A 23,237-nucleotide genomic window follows, 5' to 3' on the forward strand; every position below is an offset into this window, starting at 1 on the left:
CTCCTGGAATCTGCCAAACCCAGATTTGTCTGTGTGAAGCGTGATTCATCACCACAGAGAACACTTTTACACGGCTCCAGAGACCAATGGTGGCGAGCTTTACACCACTCCAGCCGACTTTTGGCATTGTGCATGGTGATCTTAGGCTTGTGTGCGGCTGCTCGGCCATGGAAACCCATTTCATGAAACCCCTGACGAACAGTTATTGTGCTGACGATGCTTCCAGAGGCAGTTTGGAACTCACGGTTGAGCCGTTGTTGCTCCTATGACGGTGCCACGTTGAAAGTCATTGAGCTCTTCAGTAAGGCCATTCTACTGCCAATGTTTATTTATGGATATTGCATGGCTGTGTGCTCAATTTTATACACCTGTCAGCAACAGGTGTGGCAGAAATAGCCAAATCCACTAATTTGAAGGGGTGTCCACATACCTTCATATACAGTTGAAGTCGGAATTTAACATAAACTTAGGTTGTAGTCATTAAAACTCGTTTTTCAACCACTCCACAAATTTCTTGTTAACAAACTATAGTTTTAGCAAGTCAGTTAGGACATCTAAGTAATTTTTCCAACAATTGTTTACAGACAGATTATTTCACTTATAATTCACATAATTCTCAATTCCAGTGGGTCAGAGGTTTACATACACTAAGTTGACTGTGCCTTTAAACAGCTTGGAAAATTCCATAAAATGATGTCATGGCTTTAGAAGCTTCTGTTTGGCTAATTGGCATCATATGACTCAATTGGAGGTGTACTTGTGGATGTATTTCAAGGCATACCTTCAAATTAAGTGCCTCTTTGCTTGACATCATTGGAAAATCAAAAGAAATCAGCCAAGATCACAGAGAAAATTGTAGACCTCTGGTTCATCACTGGGAGCAAGTCTGGTTCATCCCTGGGAGCAGTTTCCAAATGCCTGAAGGTACCACGTTCATCTGTATAAACAATAGTATGCAAGTATAAACACCATGGGACAACGCAGCCGTCATACCGCTCAGGAAGAAGACGCATTCTGTCTCCTAGAGATGAACGTACTTTGGTGCGAAAAGTCCAAATCAATCCCGGAACAACAGCAAAGGATCCTGTGAAGATGCTGGAGGAAACATATACAGAAGTATCTATATCCAGAGTTAAACGAGTCCTATATCGACATAACCTGAAAGGCCACTCAGCAAGGAAGAAGCCACTGCTCCACAACCGCCATAAAAAAGCCAGACTGTGGTTTGCAACTGCACATGGGGACAAAGATCATACTTTTTGGAGAAATGTCCACTGGTCTGATGAAACAAAAATAGAACTATTTGGCCATAATGACCATCGTTATGTTTGGAGGAAAAAGGGGGCAAGCTTGCAAGCCGAAGACACCATCCCAACTGTGAAGCATGGTGGTGGCAGCATCATGTTGTGGGGGTGCTTTGCTGCAGGAGGGACTGGTGCACTTCACCAAATAAATGGCATCATGAGGATGGAATATTATATGGATATATTGAAGCAACATCTCAAGATATCAGTCAGGAAGTTAAAGCTTGGTTGCAAATGGGTCTTCCAAATGGACAATGACTCCAAGCATACTTCCAAAGTTGTGGCAAAATGGCTGAAGGACAACAAAGTCAAGGTATTGGAGTGGTCATCACAAAGCCCTGACCTCAATCCTATAGAAAATTTGTGCGTAGATCTGAAAAAGCGTGGAGGCAAGGAGGCCTACAAACCTGACTCAGTTACACCAGCTCTGTCAGGAGGAATGGGCCAAAATTCACCCAACTTATTGTGGGAAGCTTGTGGAAGGCTACCCAAACTGTTTGACCCAAGTTAAACAATTTAAAGGCAATGCTACCAAATACTATTTGAGTGTATGTAAACCTATGACCCAATGGGAATGTGATGAAAGAAATAAAAGCTGAAATAAATCATTCTCTCTACTATTATTCTGACATTTCAATTTTTTTATATAAAGTTGTGATCCTAACTGACCTAAGACAGGGAATTTTTACTAGGATGAAATGTCAGGAATTGTGAAAAACTGAGTTTAAATGTACTTGTCTAAGGTGTATGTAAACTTCCGACTTCAACTGTATATAGTGTAGCAGCCCCTGTCTAGCGAAAATGACTCTCTTTTCCCCCTATTGCTTTCTCTCTCTCTCTCTCTCTCTCTCTCTCTCTCTGTATCTCTGTATATCTCTCGGTGTTTCTCTTCCTCTCTCTTCTCCTTATCTCTCACTTCCTCTGTATCTACTCCCTATCTCTCTCTTTCATTCCATCCACCCCTTTCACTCTCTCTTTCCGTCTCCCTCCCTCGCTTCATCTCTCTCTCTCTATCCCTCTCTCTCGCTCTCTCTGTCTGTTCTCTCTCTATCCCTCTCTCTCGCTCTCTCTGTCTGTTCAGTAGTCTGATTGAGGATGAAATATGAGGGGGCTGCAGCTGGAGGGGGCCACCATGCCTCGTAATTACTTCTCTTTTTATGACCCGTGCTAATGGCCCTCGGGGAGAGGGAAACAATAATAAATTAATAGAATATGAACTCCCGCTCAACAGAAATCTCCAGCATTTCATTTTGGGCCGTCCTCTGCTCTGGCAGATGAAATGGCACCCTGATTAAACTGACGAGGGGTGGACCCAGAGGCAGCCGGCACTGGTGTGGCTTGCCTGATCTGCCACCATCTCACCCCCCTCCCTCGGTGAAGGGGTCTGTCGGAGATAAGGAGGATGGGGATTTTGGCTCTCCCCAATTGGCTTTTTACAGTTGTATCCAGAATAACAAGCTAAGAATCCGAAGATGAACTTAAATATATTTCTACATGTGTGCATCTATAGGATTCACACCTTAGAGGACAGAGGTAAGAGACTGCAACAGGGCTGTTTGGACAGGAATATTGTTGTATTTAAATCCAGTATAGGTAAGTCAGGGAGCAGAGCAGGAAAAGCTGAGGGAAATCATCTGTCAAAGAAAACATTTATTCCTGTGTTATAACTTTCATATGTGTATTATACAAAATATTGTAGTGAAATCCTATTCATGATTTGCCTTTATCAACCAGAGAGACCAGCCAAGCTTGTCAATGTTTTCGAACCCATTTCAAGTGGCTATGTTTATTGTAAACACAAACAAAACTGGTGTAATTTTATACTGTGCCTAGCCAGGGACAGGGATCATTGAGAGAACCAGCTGAAGCATGAAGTGAATTAGTCTACTGTTGAACCCAGTCATGGTCTTCAGTGTCTGGTTAAGAGGCGAGGAAGAGGGCATGTTCCCTGTCCACAGCCACCACATGTCTGTCTGTCACCCTCTGCAATCGCAGGGACCGAGAGCCCCCCCCCCCCCCCCCCCCGCATTACTGTGATTGTGTGGTAGTATGGACCACAGTAGTATGCTATGTCAACATGACATTTCTCCTGAGGACTGCTTGTCCACATGTAATGAGAAGGTATACTGTGGTTAAACGGTGATACAGTAGAGATGATTCACTGTAACCTACTGTATGTTGAAGTTCCATTGTGTTTACTGGATCAAATAAATATACTGTCATGTAATGTCACTTTTAAATTGATCATGTAGATGCCTTTAAAACACAATCGTCCCCTAACATCACAATACCGTATGTGAAAGCATGCTTATTCAAAATGAACAACAGAGATTTCAGAGATGTTGTTATTGCCCTCTGCTATTTTAGCCTACTTACCCAGGGTAGCCTTGTGGAAAAGGGCCTTCAACCACACAGACAGGTCTCTAAGTTTTGGTCAATATTGTGCCGTGTTTCCTCAAACCCCACCAAGGCAGTGGTGTGGAAATGAAGATGTAAATATTGATATTTCATTAGAGGAAATCACCCACTCCGACAGCACTTAACCGGGCTGCCTTCACAGCATGGCGGCCAGAGCGCTGTGTGACCTATGGAGTCTGGAAGTCACTTCATTACTCGATTAAATTGAGTGGAAAACGGCAAGTCAACGACACAAGATCCCATTTGGAGCCATAATTTAGGCCCTGAAGAGAGACAGAGCAGGGGGAAAACCCCTCCTCTCCATCTCACAACACCGGATTCAATTCAAGGACTTTTAGCGTCAAACGTAATTGCAGGCTGCTGTGTTCAGTGTGTGCATATTGCTGAGAGGTGTCTGGTATAACAGAGGGATTTTGCATTCTCTTGTACAAATCTAGAACAAGTGCTTTCTATGTGCTGTCACATTGAGGGCAAGGTGTTCCAGTTGAGTGCTCCTTGGCATTAAAAGGGTGCACAAAGCCTAGGCTGTGATTGCATGCCAACCTGACGCAGAAATCAGGCTGTACCTTGTCTACACTTGCATGACAATTTCCTTGCGGCCAGTCCAGATTATCTCGCTAATGGCAAGGTACGGCTTTTCCAGTGCTGACAGGGACATTTCACAGCAAAGGATTTAAAATTCAAAAGGCACTCGCTCATCTGAGCTATCTTTGTTGCAGGTGAATGGTAACAATTGAATAAGATGAGAAAAATTAAGAAACCAGCACACTGCTCTTTATTTAGCTTTACGTATCGGCCTGAAGGCCTTCGTCAGAGCTTTAAAAAGGATTTAAAATGCATTTTGATGTATAGTAGCACAGGCACCTGCACTAAGGCACTCATGGCTTCCTCCTACAATTATATTAGTATGTGCCTCCTAGCAGTTTTGGCTAGTGTCTGTATTGTGCTGGTCCTGTCTGTGGTTAACAGACCCCCTGGCAACCCGGGTGGGGTGGGCCTGCCCTGCCTGTCCTGGGCCCTGCACCTGTCTCTGTTTGATCAGACCTTCCATTCGACTGACTATTGATTCCCCTTCACATTGTGAAGGCCCTCACATTCCGATCGCAATCTGTTAATGAATGTATCCTCCAGCTCTTCCCTCCTGTGGTCATCACTACGATAAGGGAAATGAAACTCTCCGCTACCCCCTTTCTCTCTCTTTCCCTCACTACCTTTTTCTTTCTGTTTCTACCCCCTTCAGTGTTGCTCTCTCTCTGTGTGTGTGTGTGTCAATACTGTAATCTATCGCCTCCTAATAACCTGGGAGCAGATAGTATTGCAACAGCAAACTTGTAAAAGCAATCATTTTAATCAGGCGATGGGCTAATATGCTGTCAGAATGGGGGCGCCCGTGGGAACGCTAGACCAGGACAGGAGGTAAGGAGAGGGATGCTCCAAGTAGTAGGGGAAAAGGGTAGTACAGGGGAAAGGGTAGTACGGGGGAAAGGTTAGTACGGGGAAAGGGTAGTACAGGGGAAAGGGTAGTACGGGGAAAGGGTAGTATGGGGGAAAGGTTAGTACGGGGGAAAGGGTAGTACGGGGAAAGGGTAGTACGGAGGAAAGGGTAGTACGGAGGAAAGGGTAGTACGGGGAAAGGGTAGTACGGAGGAAAGGGTAGTACGGGGAAAGGGTAGTACGGGGAAAGGGTAGTACGGGGAAAGGGTAGTACGGGGAAAGGGTAGTACGGGGAAAGGGTAGTACGGGGAAGGGTAGTACGGGGAAAGGGTAGTACGGAGGAAAGGGTAGTACGGGGAACAGGTAATACCTCACCTCATCTTCAGAGGATTTGTGGGGATGGTTGTTTTTAAAAGGTTTAATTCTATCCATATGTACAGGTAGCAGCCTGTGTGTTTGAAGGGGGAAATGACAATCGTTTTATATGACCCAGACCATTTCAGCTCATCCAGTTGCTGTTTGTCAGGAACGGGGACAGGATTTAAGCCTTTAGGGCTGTGTTGACCCACGCGACCCCTCACTGTGTGAGTGTGTGCCCACACTCGTGTGTGTCTGTTAGTGTGAGTGTGTATGCATGCCTGCGTGCTAGCATGCATGAGTGTGTTGTGTGTGTGTTTTTATCAACTCACCCAGCGTGGTACTGAGTGTGTGTCACGTCCTCGACCCCGCCAATGAGGATCTGTCTCAGTGCTAATCCCACCAATAGCAGTGTGACAGGAAACAAGGGCTGACCAGACGGCTTTGTGTCTCAAAGACCTTTGCACCGATTTACTGTCTTCACTTACAGTAAAGCCCACTGGAGTGCTGTGACAACCGTTTCAGAGAGGACCTTCCAGAGTGCATTTAAAATTAAACACCTCTGCTGCTAACATACCGTGGCATGTACTCTAGTCAGTCGGGGTTGAGACTTTGAACTCATGTTTGGGTTACTGATCAGATCTGTCCATGAGAAAGACCTTGAAGGTGGACAGTACATGTTTGTCTTCATAGTGTTTTCATTAAAACAATCAGGGTGGTAATGTTCATTTAATTGTTCACCCTTAACTAGTCCACCCCATTTAATAGTTTACCGATGATAATTGCATTGATCATCAACAAAGAGAAAATATAAAGAGCCTATTCGAGTATTTTCACTGTTGAGGGCAGAGCATGAGCTGGAAACACCCACACTCACACACACACACAACCACACACACACACACACACACACCCACACACACACAAACACTCACACACACACACAAACAAATATATTTTAAGTGTCTGCATTGTAGTGCAGATAACTGCAGGTGAGAGATTCTCAGAGTGTTTTCCTCTGTCTCCCCAGGCTTCTCCACGCTGTCGCTGGGAGACCAGATGAGTCTACTGCAGAGCGCCTGGATGGAGATCCTGATCCTGAGCATCGTGTTCCGCTCGCTGCCCTACGAGGACGAGCTGGTGTATGCAGAGGACTACATCATGGACGAAGAACACTCGCGGCTCACTGGCCTGCTCGACCTCTACGTGTCCATCCTGCAGCTCGTACGCAAGTACAAGAAGCTGAAGGTGGAGAAGGAGGAGTTTGTCACCCTCAAGGCCATCGCTCTCGCCAACTCAGGTAGGACAATATACACCGACTCCGTATGTCGCATAAATAAGACGGCAGTCAGGGATAATAGGTGAATATTTGGATATTTTATTCTTTACAATGTTTTTTAATTTATGCAATATGATGAGAACAATCAATCCAAAAAACAATCAAATTTATTATTTAAGGTAATATTGTATTTTTGCTGAAAATGTATGTTTTGAAGAGTCTGATTTTTCAGTATCATTGCCCAATATGATATTGTAAAATGGGCAATCACAAGCAATATATCCATGTGGACAAAAATAATACTTTTTGGACTTTTTAACTTTTTGTTGTACTTTTATGAATAAAGCTAGTATTTATACATTTTAGGACACATTTCATTAATCTCAAAAACTGTCATATACTGTATCAAATCTTGAGCCAGAGTTAAGTGACACAAAAATATAAAATTTGTTAGGAATATTTTTAAACACTCATTCATTTGCCAAAACCAAAACATTTTCCATTTATATTGCACAAATGCAGAAAACTGTTTCTGTTTCTAATTTTATATTTGAATATTATCTTATTATCTTATTCATAATAACAATTGTTCATAATTTATGTTGGTTAATTCTCCATAACAGTAGCTGCAGGGCACGCCAACCATGGGAGATAAATTTAGCATTTCATTAGGAGCACAGGGCCTGTCAATACAATGTGTTAAGTCGAATGGAATGAGTATCAGGGAGTGATGGGGCTTGTTTGTTCCAATGCGAAGACGGTACACTCGTATCGACAGGCTGCTTTTGAGTAGGCAGGGCCTGTCCCTCTCTGATCAATGCCTGGCTGGGCCACGGGCACGCTTTCTCTTCTTTTGTCTGGCTGAAAAATGAAAACGCTGACGGTGGGCTTTGCTTTGCTTTGCTTTCAGACAACAGAGCTTTGTTGGGGGGTGGGTGCGGGTGAGGGAGGGAGGGAGGCCGGGTGTCGGGGTAGGGAGGAGGCGTCCGGAACGTTTGAACAAGGTCTCTGTGAGATCACTCTCCCGGGAGCCCCTCTGTCTGACAGCTGTGAAAATTCATAGCGATTGATTTTGTAATTAGCAGTTTATCAATCGGATCGACTTGGGCTCTCTGATGGATTGCAAGGAAATTGTTTCTTCAAAGTAGTTTTTTTAAGCCTATCCCCTCCTCCATAGCCTACATGCTGCATGCTCTCACTCGCTCTCTCTCTCTCCATATCTCCATCTCCTTCTTCCTCTCTCTCTCTCGCTCCATATCTCCCTCTCTCTGTCTCTCTCTCTCCATATCTCCATCTCCTTCTTCCTCTCTCTCTCTCGCTCCATATCTCCCTCTCTCTGTCTCTCTCTCTCCATATCTCCTTCTCCCTCTCTGTCTCTCTCTCCATATCTCCAACTCCTTCTCCCTCTCTGTCTCTCTCTCCATATCTCCATCTCTCTCTTTGTCTATTGCTCTCTTTTCTTTCTCATCTGGTCTCTAGGCTCTTTCTTTCATTCCTTCCTTCTTGCCTGCACTTCACCCCGAGACCTTTGTCCACTGCTCACTCATTCTTGGCATTAGATGAGTTTAATGGCAAAAATGTCATGCATGTGCTGCAGCACACATGTACACACACACATATACTCACTTATGTTTTTGATACGTTTATTGGTTGTATTATTTTATCACAGTAATTAAAATGCATTTAATTGCTAATAATTTGTCTGGGCATTGACTTGTACATATTACCTAATATGCTGTTTACTAATCCTGTATGAAGCAAAGAGGAGATACGATACTCTCTGACTTCCTGGTGAATTTCCCTTTTGTTCTTCTATTCTGCCCCCCCCATCTGCTCATATCCCCCCCACCCCACCTGCTCAACTGCTCATTCACTTTCCAAAACGACCTACTTCATTTTACCGCTGTGGATTGGAAAGCGTCAGGGTGAGAAATGTCTCAAGGTCTTGGGAATATAGTTGTTCCAGTCAATGAATTTGGGACGAAGTCTGAAATCTGTTTTGCCTTTTATTGTCCCGCGTGGTGAAATATGCACTGCCAAGGTGATATGAGTCAAGCAATGACACACCGTCTCATAAGTGCCAGACACTGGTTAACCACAAGCCCAGTGCATCCTTGAGAGAGAGAGAGAGAGAGAGAGAGAGAATATGAAAAGGGAGTGTTACAGCATTCTGTACATACCGTAAGAGTATCCTTGAACAATGCAATACACCACAGCACATCAGACAGGGAGAGACTGCAATGAGTCAGAGAGAGAACCCTCCTCTGAGACTGAAAGGTCAGGGAGGTTATGGGCTACAGAGTCAGTATGGTACTGTACACATGGTTGTTGTTGATGTAGTTACACTGTTACAGTAGACCTACAGTACATACATGTAGTTACACTGTTACAGTAGACCTACAGTACATACATGTAGTTACACTGTTACAGTAGACCTACAGTACATACATGTAGTTTCATTGTTACAGTAGACCTACAGTACATACATGTAGTTACACTGTTACAGTAGACCTACAGTACATACATGTAGTTACACTGTTACAGTAGACCTACAGTACATACATGTAGTTACACTGTTACAGTAGACCTACAGTACATACATGTAGTTTCATTGTTACAGTAGACCTACAGTACATACATGTAGTTACACTGTTACAGTAGACCTACAGTACATACATGTAGTTACACTGTTACAGTAGACCTACAGTGCATACATGTAGTTACACTGTTACAGTAGACCTACAGTGCATACATGTAGTTACACTGTTACAGTAGACCTACAGTACATACATGTAGTTACACTGTTACAGTAGACCTACAGTGCATACATGTAGTTACACTGTTACAGTAGACCTACAGTGCATACATGTAGTTACACTGTTACAGTAGACCTACAGTGCATACATGTAGTTACACTGTTACAGTAGACCTACAGTACATACATGTAGTTACACTGTTACAGTAGACCTACAGTACATACATGTAGTTACACTGTTACAGTAGACCTACAGTGCATACATGTAGTTACACTGTTACAGTAGACCTACAGTACATACATGTAGTTACACTGTTACAGTAGACCTACAGTGCATACATGTAGTTACACTGTTACAGTAGACCTACAGTGCATACATGTAGTTACACTGTCACAGTAGACCTACAGTGCATACATGTAGTTACACTGTTACAGTAGACCTACAGTACATACATGTAGTTACACTGTTACAGTAGACCTACAGTGCATACATGTAGTTACACTGTTACAGTAGACCTACAGTACATACATGTAGTTACACTGTTACAGTAGACCTACAGTACATACATGTAGTTACACTGTTACAGTAGACCTACAGTACATACATGTAGTTACACTGTTACAGTAGACCTACAGTGCATACATGTAGTTACACTGTTACAGTAGACCTACAGTACATACATGTAGTTACACTAGTTCAATTGGAGTTAATATAATTTGTTTCGTTTGATCGATCAATCAATCATCAGTCAAAATATGGTTTCCAGCAAGCTAAAGCACTAACATTCCAGTGATTATTTAATCAAATGTACAATAGTGTTTACTTTCATTCCAATTATGTGTTGTTCCACATGTGTCTGTGAGAGAAGAGGGAGGAAATGAATGAAAATGTGAAGGAAGTATTATTTCTTTATTGAAGCTAGTTTACACCATCCAATTCCCTGATGGAGTGTTTATAAGAAAACAATCTATTCCGGAGCTGTCTTTTGGAACAGTGAGGTGTTTAATATGTATTCATTCACTGGGGGTTGGCTGCTATTCATTCCATTGTGTGCTGCAGGAGACTGCTGCATTATATGGATTTTCAGTCTCGTTGGTCAAAGGCCATACGAAAATCAAACCAAGGCCACCTGGCAAAAAAATACATTAAGCTTTGTGTTTTTCTTTACGTTCTATTGTTTATCTTGTCGCAGTGTGAATTATGCCGATAACGTGTCTAATAGCTGATCACTAGTATACACCCAGCCATGTTTTACTTTAGCAAAAATGGAATTCCTGCTGTGTTCATCAGCCTCGTTCAGCTCTCATTGCATTGGAAATGTGCACTGTATTCTGCAAATGATGTGTTACTATCTACAGAACTATTTTACATTGCATTAAATCAAGTACTGGTTTGTGTTGTCATTGTATCCCTGAAGATGTTAACATGACTCATGTTGAAGAGCCCCCTCTCACTGACCGTTTCTTTCCCTCTCCTCTCCAGACTCCATGCATATAGAGGACGTGGAGGCAGTGCAGAAGCTCCAGGATGCGCTCCATGAGGCCCTGCAGGACTATGAGAGCAGCCAGCATCAGGAGGACCCCCGGCGGGCAGGCAAGCTGCTCATGACCCTGCCCCTGCTGCGTCAGACTGCCACCAAGGCCGTGCAGCACTTTTACAGCATCAAGGTTCAGGGCAAGGTGCCCATGCACAAACTCTTCCTGGAGATGCTGGAAGCCAAGGTCTGATGGAGGAGCAGGTGATGCAGACAGAAGGACATGGAGAGAGGGGACTCAGGACAGGAGAGGAACACCCTGCTGACTGTGACAGGAGACTGACTGACCTGTGACTGACCTCTCTCACGCTTTGTCCCCTCGAACCCAAGACATTTAAAAAATCTAACAAATAAAAATAAAGAAGGACAAATGCAAAACTTGGTTAAAAGTATAAATGTAAAATGATGCAGATTAATTTAAAATATATTAGAAATACTATGTACAGTAATAATTTTGTTTTGTTTATGGTCTGTGGTCATACTGTATGTGAAGGATCTCCCCCTCTCTATATCTTCAGAAGGAATAATTGCAGGCTATTAATTAACATGGTTTTATTTCTAGTCAGAATATACAGTTGAGTCAACCACTATGACTCACTTGTTAGACAGTTGTTTCACCTCCTGGACTTGACCAGGACATGTATATATTTATTAATAATGATTGACTGAGTGTACAGTTATGTCTGGTGAAGCCGACGGCCATTTTTCTCTCTTTCTCCTTCTTTGAAAAAAAAATGAAAAGAAAGAACAGAAAGTGTTACCTAAATGTGAGCTCTACTGATCTAAATGTCCTTGAATATACCTCTTCAGAGCAGTGAGCTGTGTGATGTGGATTGGTCTCAGACAGGAAGAAGATAAACTGGTCACATGACATGTTTAACCAAACTAGCGTAGCCAGGTAGTCAGTCGTCTTATTCTGTAGTAACTCAGCAATAAAGGGAGCCGTGCCGTGGACAAGTCATGTTAAACCTCCTATATCATCTGCTTCACTACGCTGCTGTCTGTCTGTCTGTCTGTCTGTCTGTCTGTCTGTCTGCCTGTCGCTAGAAGACCATGCCCTCCCATTTGTGTGTGAGTGTGAGTCCTGGCAATGGACGCACCACTCACCTGTTGCACTGTAGTGTTTCTCCTCTGTAAACCCCACATTTGGTGATTGTTCAAGCCAATGGAAATTGCCTCTTGGCAACTGAGTGAATGACCTCATCTGGGCAGGGTGAAAGATGATGAGTGGGTTTGGGGGCGGAGGTATCAAAGGATTACTGCCGAGTGGCAGAAGTCCAGAAGATTCCATGTTCAAACAATCAGAGGCCCATGTGTCAAATGCTCTATTTTGGGTCCTTTAAGACCGTGGCAGAGTCCTCCCAAACAGGGAGCAAGGTGTCCAGCATCTGCTAGCAGCATTTTAGAAGCTGCCTGTCTTTTTATAGCTGGGACTGTCTTTATGGAGCTACAGCCAAACTGAGGTGAATGGCAGGTGCAGTGATGTGTTGGTAGCTAGCGCTTCACGCTGACTGGGGGTATTTTTAACCCAGAAGGAGGTTATTGCTGTAGCTGCCTGCCTGCTCTGCCTCCCTCCAGGAGTACAGTAGACACGTGGAACGCTGCTTGACCCCATGTTGACACAGTAGCTGTGGTGTAACACCTCTCAACAGACCAGGAGACAGACAGGCATCCTTAAAGACAGCAAATCACTCCCCAAGGTGCTCCTCTTGTGAGAAGCCATGCAGGCTACAAAGTGTCAGCATGTTTCAAAGGGTAGCACCAGTCCCATGGGGTGTCTGAACAAGGTGTGATCACGGTGGGAAAGTGACGAGAGGGCCTCCATGCTCCCAGTGTGTAGGTAGGTCGACCTCCATGGTGCATGCTGGGCCCTGTAGTTCAGTACTGTAGACTCATGCTGTTCTTGTTCTGCATGGGAGAGAATGTGATGGGAGGGGGATGATTATACTACTGACGTGATTAATGTGATGTGATACATGTTGGTGCTGTCACAATATGAAACTGTGATCAAAGGAATCCCTGACATTGTAGACGGGATGGTTGCTACTCTGCTTGTGATATCATTGACCAGTGTTAATCCTGCAGCACCCTATTTTACTGCAGCCTGATTGGTCACTTAATGGAGGATGACTACACACCCCAACACCTAATAATCCCAATTTGAACTAGCCGCTGTCTACTTAACAGGCTCCACTTTAGGGGGTGACCATGTAACTTGAACAATTTTACTGTTGTGCAATACAACGGGGACCAATTCTGACTGAAACCATGCTGTAAGCATGCTTTTACCAAGATTTTGGACAATTGGATTAATATTTCAATATTATTAAAAATTATTCTTATCAAAAATAACTATCAGAACTATATTTTCATTGCTCTACTGTAAAATACAAGCGCTTGCATGGACAAGTATAGATGAAACAGATCAGACAGTTTAGCAGAAAAACTTTACAACACGCTTTTTGTAGTGATCCAAAATTCACACCCAATACAATGCAACGTAAACTCCAGGCACCTCCCTTCAATGCTTTCAGTTGTATTTAGGCTCCTCTAGAATGCAAATAACAAGTCTTACAGTCAAACTGGGTCTATACAGTATAAGGTGTATATATACTGTGTATATATACTGTGTGTGTATATATATATATATATATATATATATATACAGTATATCAATGCCAATGGTTACTGGACAGTATACAGTATACAGTAGGTTGCCGAGTTACAACAGTTGAAAATAAAGTACAGCATGCAGCGTCCTGCTGACTACTACCTCATCACTATTGTCGATACTTTCGATTTCAAGATGTATTCTTCATCAGTATCATCATCATCATGGCTGTATTGAAATATACATGAGCCATCCACGTTTCTATCAAAGATTTATTGTCTAGAAATGCCCCTGCCAAGATACACTATACACACAAAAGTATGTGGACATCCCTTCCAATTGGTGGATTTGGCTATTTCAACCACACCCATTGCTGACAGGTGTATAAAATTGAGCACACAGCCATGCAATCTCCATAAACAAACATTGGCAGTAGAATGGCGTTACTGAAGAGCTCAGTGACTTTCAACGTGGCACCGTTATTGGATGCCACCTTTCCAACAAGTCAGTTTGTCAAATTTCTGCCCTGCTAGAGCTGCCCCGGTCAACTGTAAGGGCTGTTACTATGAAGTGGAAACGTCTAGGAGCAACATTGGCTCAGCCGCAAAATGGTAGGCCACACAAGCTCAAAGAATGGGACCGCGAAGTGCTGAAGCACATAGCGCATAAAAATCACTACCAAGTTCCAAACTGCCTCTGGAAGCAAGTCAGCACAAGGACTGTTCGTCAGGAGCTTCATGAAATGGGGTTCCATGGCTGAGCAGCCGCACACAAGCCTAAGTTCACCATGCGCAATGCCAAGTGTCGGCTGGACTGGTGTAAAGCTCGCCACCATTGGTCTCCGAACAGGTGTACACACGTTCTCTGGAGTGATGAATCACGCTTCACCATCTGGCAGTCCAATGGACGATTCTGGGTTTGGCGGATGCCAGGAGAATGCTACCTGCCCCAATGCATAATAGTCTGGGGCTGTTTTTCATGGTTCGGGCTACAGTAGGCCCCTTAGTTCCAGTGAAGGGAAAGCCTAACACTACAGCATATAATGATATTGTAGACAATCCTGTGCTTCTAAATTTGTGGCAACAGTTTGGAGTAGGCCCTTCATGTTTTAGCATGCCAATGCCCCCGTGCACAAAGCAAGGTCCTTACAGAAATGGTTTGTCGAGATCGGTATCTAAGAAATTGACTGGCCTACACAGAGCCCTGACATCAACCCCACCGATCACCTTTGGGATGAATTGGAATGCCGACTACGAGCCAGGTCTAATCGCCCAACATCAGTGCACAAACTCACTAATTCTCTTGTGGCTGAATGGAAGAAAGTCCCCACAACAATGTTCCAACATCTAGTGGAAAGCCTTCCCAGAAGTGTGGAGGCTGTTATCGCAGCAAAGGGGCGACCAATTCCACATTAATGCCCATGATATTGGAATGAGATGTTCGACGAGCAGGTGTCCACATACTTTTGGTCATGTAGTGTATTTGTAATTATAGTCACCAGTAGTCTCTTACCATCCATATATCTGTTTGTAAAGGTAAAGCATGCTTAAAGTTGACTTCATGATTTGGCTATCAGTGGGCGAGACCCATTTTGGTTATGAAGCGGGTACATGTTTTTATTAACATCAATGTGTCAGAATTGGTCCCTTGATGATAAACTTGCATTAAGGAACAGGTACTTTAAATTATTTCCTGTTCCTACAGTATAAATATTAATGGTGTGAATTATATCATTTGGCAACAGTGTACATTGATATCTCTGATTGTTGAATCACCAATATCTGTGTCACCTTTATGTTTTGATTTCCTAAAAGGTAAAGGAAGAAATAATTAAATAACTCCCAGAAGTCTGTGATTCATTTATTATCCGACTACACCAGGGACCATCAACTAGATTCACTCACAGGCTGATTTTTTTCTGGAGTGGAGGGTCGGGGGGACGGAACATAATTACAAATCATTTGTAGACTGCAAATTGACCACAAGAAGCCAAAACAGATCATGTTTGACTAAAAAATTATCATTTCAAACCTTGCTCACATTTGCATACAATCACGTCTCTATTAGGTGTGGGAATACCTGGGAACAAATTTCTTAAATTAAAGTCATATGGACTGATTTCCTGGTGTCTTTAGTCTTTTCTGTCCAACAATGAAAAGCTATTTAAAAAATTGCTCAAAAAACCTGTGGAGTGAAATAAAAGCACCCGCGGGCCACCAGTTGGGGAAGCCTGCACTACACTATTGATGATGTTGTGATGCATTTAAATGTACATTTAAAATATCCCAAACAAACCTGACCTCTTTCAGCACAGTACATACTTGTGTAGGGATATGCCAATCATAGTGCATTTATAAAGTCACATTTGTGATGACGAGGGCACATTTTTTGTAATAATATCATTAGACTCAGAAAGAGGATCAGATAGAATACATAAACTCAGCAAAAAAAGAAACGTCCCTTTTTCAGGACCCTGTCTTTCAAAGAGAATTCGTAAAATGCTGTTTCCCATGCTTGTTCAATGAACCATAAACAATTACTGAACATGCACCTGTGGAACGGTCGTTAAGACACTAACAGCTTACAGATGGTAGGCAATTAAGGTAAAAGTTATGAAAACTTAGGACACTAAAGAGGCCTTTCTAATGACTCTGAAGAACACCAAAAGAAAGATGCCCAGGGTCCCTGCTCATCTGCGTGAATGTGCCTTAGGCATGTTGCAAGGAGGCATGAGGTCTTCAGATATGGCCATGGCAATAAATTGCAATGTCCGTACTGTGAGACGCCTAAGACAGCGCTACTGGGTGACAGGGCGGACAGCTGATCGTCCTCGCAGTGGCAGACCACGTGTAACAACACCTGCACAGGGTTGGTACATCCGAATATCACACCTGCGGGACAGGTACAGGGTGGTAACAACAACTGCCCAAGTTACACCAGGAATGCACAATCCCTCCATCAGTGCTCAGACTGTTTGCAATAGGCTGAGAGAGGCTGGACTGAGGGCTTGTAGGCCTGTTGTAAGGCAGGTCCTCACCAGACATCACGGGCGGTGTGTCACAGCATCATTGGTCTGAGCTTGTTGTCATTCCAGGCAATCTCAACACTGTGCGTTGCAGGGAAGACATCCTCCTCCCTCATGTGGTACCCTTCCTGCAGGCTCATCTTGACATGACCCTCCAGCATGACAATGCCACCAGCCATACTGGTCGTTCTGTGTGTGATTTCCTGCAAGACAGGAATGTCAGTGTTCTGCCATGGCCAGCGAAGAGCCCGTACCTCAATCCCATTGAGCACGTCTGGGACATGTTGGATCGGAGGGTGAGGACTAGGGCCATTCCCCCCAGAAATGTCCGGGAACTTGCAGGTGCCTTGGTGGAAGAGTGGGGTAACATCTCACAGCAATAACTGGCAAATCTGGTGCGGTCCATGGTGGCCACACCAGATACTGACTGTTACTTTGATTTTGACCCCCCTTTGTTCAGGGACACATTATTCCATTTCTGTTCGTTACATGTCTGTGGAACTTGTTCAGTTTATGTCTCAGTTGTTGAATCTTGTTATGTTCATACAAATATTTACGCATGTTAAGTATGCTGAAAATAAATGCAGTTGACAGTGAGAGGACGCTTCTTTTTTTGCTGAGTTTATATTATTCCATGTTTCCAGTGGCTGTCTTAGCATGTAAATCTTGGTGGGACAAGAAAGAAAACATGTGGGATGCATGACAGCAAAGCCACTACACAATACAACACTAAACAATACAGTAATTGCACTATAACAGTGACAAACGGTGCCCACAAACTGTTAGGGCCTACATAAAGCTATCCCAACACATTACCACTGTTACACCTGGCTATCAGCTGAGCCTTGTCTGGCAGCAAAACAGTTCATTCAGCCTCATTAACTGCTTTTTTTAAAACATAGCTGATATTTTTTGTATTTATTTAACCTTTATTTAACTAGGCAAGTCAGTTAAGAACAACTTCTTATTTACAATGACGGCCTACCCCAACCAACAAATCATGCTTCATTGATAGCATGGGAAATGTTGCATGTTTAAAATGTTAAACTAGGAAAAGAGATCCTTAATCTTAGGCTTGGGACCACATAGCCACTCCACTGAATAGCAGTCTAATGATTGCTTTGCAATGCTTGCAGTTAGCCACTGATTCCTTCCAAACCACTCATTGTTTAATGATTTCCAAGATGTTGTGTAATGTTTGTCCAATGGCCAATGAGCACCAATAGGTTTTACCTGTAGTTTCTCTTCGTATGACAAGGATTAAAAAGGATTTTCCAGTAGATTGTCGATTTGACTCATGATGATGACTGCTTGTCTAGATTTTGAAAGTATGATGTTGACATGATCAGTCCAATCAAAGCTACTGTAAACATAATGTGATTTGACATAATTTTATCTGTGGCCAATGACCTTGAGCCTTCTTGGATGGGCACTTCTAATGTAACTCTATGGCAGCACCCAAGGGGCTTGAATTTTCTAGCTCTACCCTAAGGTGGTGACGTAGTGTCCCCATGAGTGACAGAACACTAAGCCAATCCCGGCGCAACGCTCGGTTAGATGTCCTAACCGAATAGCCAAAACTATAGTTTGTTAACAAGAAATTTGTGGATTGGTTGAAAAACAAGTTTTAGTGACTCCAACCTCAGTGTATGTAAACTTCCAACTTCAATTGTATATTTGACATTGTTTGCTAACTGATATGTGACACGTATTAATGCCAAAATAACATGCAAAACAGGCAAGCCCCCAAATATGTTGGGCTCAAAATGTGACGGGTCGCCACTGCATGTTTCATCCTCTCATGTCTAGGCCACTTACTCATTGAGCTTTCAGGGTAACTCCAATCCCATCCTCCCCTCAGTGTATTTACCCAATCTGCAGGGACACTAGCATGTTGCTCGTCCACAGGGTTGACAGACACTCAGATTGTGCTTGACTTAACGCTGTGAGTTCAGGAGTGGTGAGAGCAGAGAGCAATAGTCCCAGCAGACCAGAGGAGAGCAGCCGGGGCGGTAAAGGAGCCAGGCAGGCCACCGGCGAAGAGCAGACGAGCTAACAGCCTCGGCCTCCACTCAGCCAGGCCAGGAGCTATGGAAGTGAACCATAGAAAATGCATTCATCACAGGAAACAGGCAGACACGCTAACACTACCGGGGGAGGGGGAGGACTGGGATGGGATGGGGGAGGTGTGGTGGAGGGAAGATGGTTCCATCATTTCAGGAAGCTGAGATTCCTGGGACTTGCGTATTCCCTGCTCTATATAATTATAAGAGGCAATTTCCTTTTTTGAAATAATGTCTAGCTAACCAATTAATTGTAATAATCCTCCATGTAAAGACGGCAGTATTAAACGACACGAGACAGCGTCAGGGTGATGGTGGCTTTAGGTTGACTGATGGAAGAAAGCAAAGGAAAGGAGGGTGTATTTTCTCTCTGACGCTGTGGGGTCAGGTAGCTCCTACACATACTGTGTACACATCTGAGTTGTAATGGGCACATTTAGAGTTATGTTATTTTCATGCTAAATTAGGATCTTCCAGCCTTTCCAGATATCCCAAGCTGTACAGCACCCTCTCAACTGAAAACAGGCAGCTGTACAGCACCCTCTCAACTGAAAACAGGCAGCTGTACAGCACCCTCTCAACTGAAAACAGGCAGCTGTACAGCACCCTCTCAACTGAAAACAGGCAGCTGTACAGTACCCTCTCAACTGAAAACAGGCAGATGTACAGCACCCTCTCAACTGAAAACAGGCAGCTGTACAGCACCCTCTCAACTGAAAACAGGCAGCTGTACAGCACCCTCTCAACTGAAAACAGGCAGTTGTACAGCACCCTCTCAACTGAAAACAGGCAGCTGTACAGCACCCTCTCAACTGAAAACAGGCAGTTGTACAACCAGCCAGCTATTGACAAGTAAAAACACCTTTCATTTATTTCGTTACAACGCATCTCATCAGAATGCAATCTCGATTGCAGGTGTATGACGGCTGTGTATTGCTTAAGTGTATTTCATTATTCTCTGAGCAGCACTGATGATGGGAAGGGAAAGGATTACACGTCAGTGTGAGTGATTGGGTTTGAACAGAGCTGCTGCACAGACTTTGCATCAACCAAAGGCCCAAATTACACTTAGGTTGAAAACGGAGCACGCAAATACCCAGGAGAACATGTGGCACAGATATAAAGCATGGGCCACCATCTCTCTCCCTGTCTCTCTCTGTCGCGCTCTCTCTCTCTCGCTCTCTTGCTCTCTCTCCCCTCACCCTGTCTAATTTTCTGTATCCCTTTTTCCTCTCTCTCCCTCCTTTCTCTTTTTAAATCCTCAGCTGCTCTGTACGATACGGTTGAACTTATAGTGAGACTGACTTTATTGTGCTTATTTATTGCTCCATTTGTGAAATTTGAGACATTGCCAGACCAGTCTATTATTATTGAATAACAGGAGCGGGGCATATTTCACAACCTAAGGGTATCAGTGTCTAAGGCAGCACAGTGTACAGATAACTTTTACCTCATTTACTTCTAAAAGTAGGGTCAAATACTGTAGTATTGTGTTATATTTTGTGTCCTCTTAACAGGGGAAAAGCTGACTAAGATTTCCCAGGACAGGACCATGTATCCTGTAGTGTTCAGTACTCAGGTTGACTAATGTAATGTGTAATGTAAGTGCTCAGCTGAATGAGGTTGTGGCCAGGGGCCAGGGGCCAGGGGCCAGGGGCCAGTGGTAGGTGTTACTTTGGACCAATAAATCCTATTGCCCTTTTAGACTGGCATCGCTCCATTCACTGTGCCTAAATAAACACTGGCTCCATCCCCATCTCTTGCCCATATTCTGTTCCATATACCCTCAGTTAGTTGTACCTTGTACCTGATTCATCTTATTCTACTGCAGTATACTATATAAAATATACCTAACCAACCATTTTTTCAATGTCATGTTTTTGTGAATCGCTCTCCCATTGTACCTGTTACTCAAGCATAAGATGATCCATGAAGCCAACACCTATGACCCTCCTTTGGACTCTGTGGGGCTAATCAATAGCCTCTAACTGCCTAGCAGGCAGACTGGGCTACAGCCCATCTGAGATTTCCTCCTTTCCCTGTCCAGCTTCACTGTTTTAAGTGCATTTATCAGGTTACACGCCTACTGTCCTCCCCATTTAATGCACTGGAAGCAGGGAGGTCAAGCTGTTGTGCGTACACGGCCCTCACTGAATCAGCATGCAGGAGTGTTTTGGTCCTGATATCCACTCAGGCCTCACACACGCACACACTCACACACACACACACACACGCACTCACGCACTCGCGCCAGCACGCACGCACACACACACGCACACACACACGCACGTACAGAGGCTGGGGAAGAGTCAGCCGACACTCAGTTGAAAACATAGCCCATTCTGGAGCCTGTATAGTGACATACCAGTCGAGTGCATCCTGTGAGCTGATATGGTTTCTGGACAGAGCACTCACTGAGGTCATTCACACCAATTGGAGAGAGCTGCCTGAATGGCCCTTCCATTTCAGCTGATCAACACCATAGAAATGAAGTGATCCAAAAAAAAATCCCCTGAGCAATGGTCCTGAGGGAGCAGACAGAGGGGAAAACGACAGCAGTCCTCAGAAGAGAGATGCAAGCAAGCACGCTTGTCTATATAACAGGGACTCTGCTCATACTAAAACGTACTGCAAAAAAGTGCACACTTTCCTTATTTGTTTAGTATAAGAAGTATTTCTGAGACTATAACAATGCAAACAAACACACACACACTACATAATCCTACCTGAAGTTTTATTCCTTCATTTGAGATTTATATGGCTGGCTGTATCTTTATCTATACGGCTCTATATGGTGCAGTGGGGAGCAGAAATATCCCTGCTATCTGTGGAGTCTATCTTCTATTGCCGAAGCAAAGCCCTGGTGTGGTGGGACTGCTTCTCCCTCTGTTTTATTTTATTGCTTCTGCCATGTATTCACACGTTCTTATGGGATTTTCCAATTTAGCCACTGGTTTGGAAATAATGAAGGTAGATAAGGAGCTCGGATAAGCATGAATACGTCCATCAAATGGAGAAAAACTCAGAGAGTATACTCACTTCACAGGAATTGAACACAATCACCATGGCATTAAAGACCAGTACTGTAATGTGTACACTTACAGCTAGATAAAGACATTCATTTGATTAATGTGGGCAAGAACACTTGAGCATAGCACGTGCTGATTTTAGTATACCATTGCTATACTATTGCCTAGTATTTCCTCTAGTGTTTTCCTTGTAATACAGTATTTTTTATCTCTAATGTGGATGTCCCATACATAGTTTTTTCAGATGTGAATAAATTAAAATATTTTCACCACTGCTCAAAACCCACATTTAAGATGTATTCATATTTTTTCAAATGATCAAATCTGCAAAGGTTTTGTTTGAATTTAAGCAAAAAAGAAATTTCATAGAAACACATTTTGATTGAGTAAATTATAACCAATCCTTACTCAACAAGATCTTTGCATTGTACTCGTATATTTATTTAGAGATATACAGCATATCACGTGTTCATGCATTTTTGTTTGTCGTGACCATGTGACTTTTTCAGTGATAGTAGCAGTGGCAGTAGTGACAGTGACAGGGTGATGGCAGGATGGGACATTGTGTTTCTTCACTTGCATGCGGAGTTCAGGCTCCTTCAGAGCCCCAGCCAGATAATAAAATAAAATGGTCAGGAGTAACTCACAGGGGGAAGCCAGGGATGGACGTGACCTTTTCTGCATGTCAACCAAAGGTTAGAAATCTCCCCTGGCCTTAAAGGAAAGGCACTTGTATGCCATAATGGAGGAGGCCCCTGCTTATTCTTGCAAACAGGGAGAGACCAGGTCCAATCCCAGGAGAATAACCCTGGCTGCTGTGGAATTCTTTCTGCAAATACACATACATACGGTCTATCCTCCCTTCACCTTTCCTTCTGCCTCTCAGTCTCATTCCATCGCTCTCTCCTCCTCCCCTCTCCACAGCCTATTGGTTTCTGATATCAAACAAAGCCTTTTGAGAATCAAAATACTGTGTTGCTGCTCCAAACGGAGGGTGAAAATATAGCTGGTCAAAGACAAAAAAAAGGTGTACATGTTTTTTTTATTAACAGAAATTCACAAGTATCTTGTAAGTTAGAATATATTTACTTACATTTCCTACCATTTTATATTTGAGGGGGTTTAATTGTCAAACGTGTAAGGAGATGATAGGAATTCATTTGATGGAAGGAAATAGGTGATCAACTGCCTAAAATAAATTGCCCGTTCCTTATCCTCTTATGAGACATAGAAATCTAATAAATATTGGTGTGGTACTTTGTCTGGAGCCCATATACATATTGCACATCATATAACACATATGACCGCTATCAATTCAAACATTTATATTCAAAAATGGGATTTTGTATTTAAAATATGACTCATAAACCATGATATATGGAAATTGACAGATCATATGTGATTCCTAAATGAAATATCATATAGAT

General features: G+C 43.3%; 1 protein-coding gene across 4 annotated transcripts in view; it reads left to right on the top strand.

Annotated features, from left to right (window-relative positions):
• The window catches only part of LOC109894505 (steroid hormone receptor ERR2), a 59,145-nt gene extending 43,333 nt beyond the window's left edge, over window positions 1-15,812 (top strand). For all 4 annotated transcript variants that reach the window (XM_020488041.2, XM_020488040.2, XM_031828982.1 and 1 more), the window contains 2 exons: window positions 6,544-6,813; window positions 11,031-15,812. In XM_020488041.2, coding sequence (XP_020343630.1) covers window positions 6,544-6,813; window positions 11,031-11,275 — 515 coding nt within the window. In that variant the 3' untranslated portion in view covers window positions 11,276-15,812. The remainder of the gene's footprint in view (window positions 1-6,543; window positions 6,814-11,030) is intronic.
• Window positions 15,813-23,237: the final 7,425 nt, after the last annotated feature.

Source organism: Oncorhynchus kisutch, linkage group LG7 (assembly GCF_002021735.2).
Source record: "Oncorhynchus kisutch isolate 150728-3 linkage group LG7, Okis_V2, whole genome shotgun sequence".
Classification (NCBI taxonomy): Eukaryota; Metazoa; Chordata; class Actinopteri; order Salmoniformes; family Salmonidae; genus Oncorhynchus; species Oncorhynchus kisutch.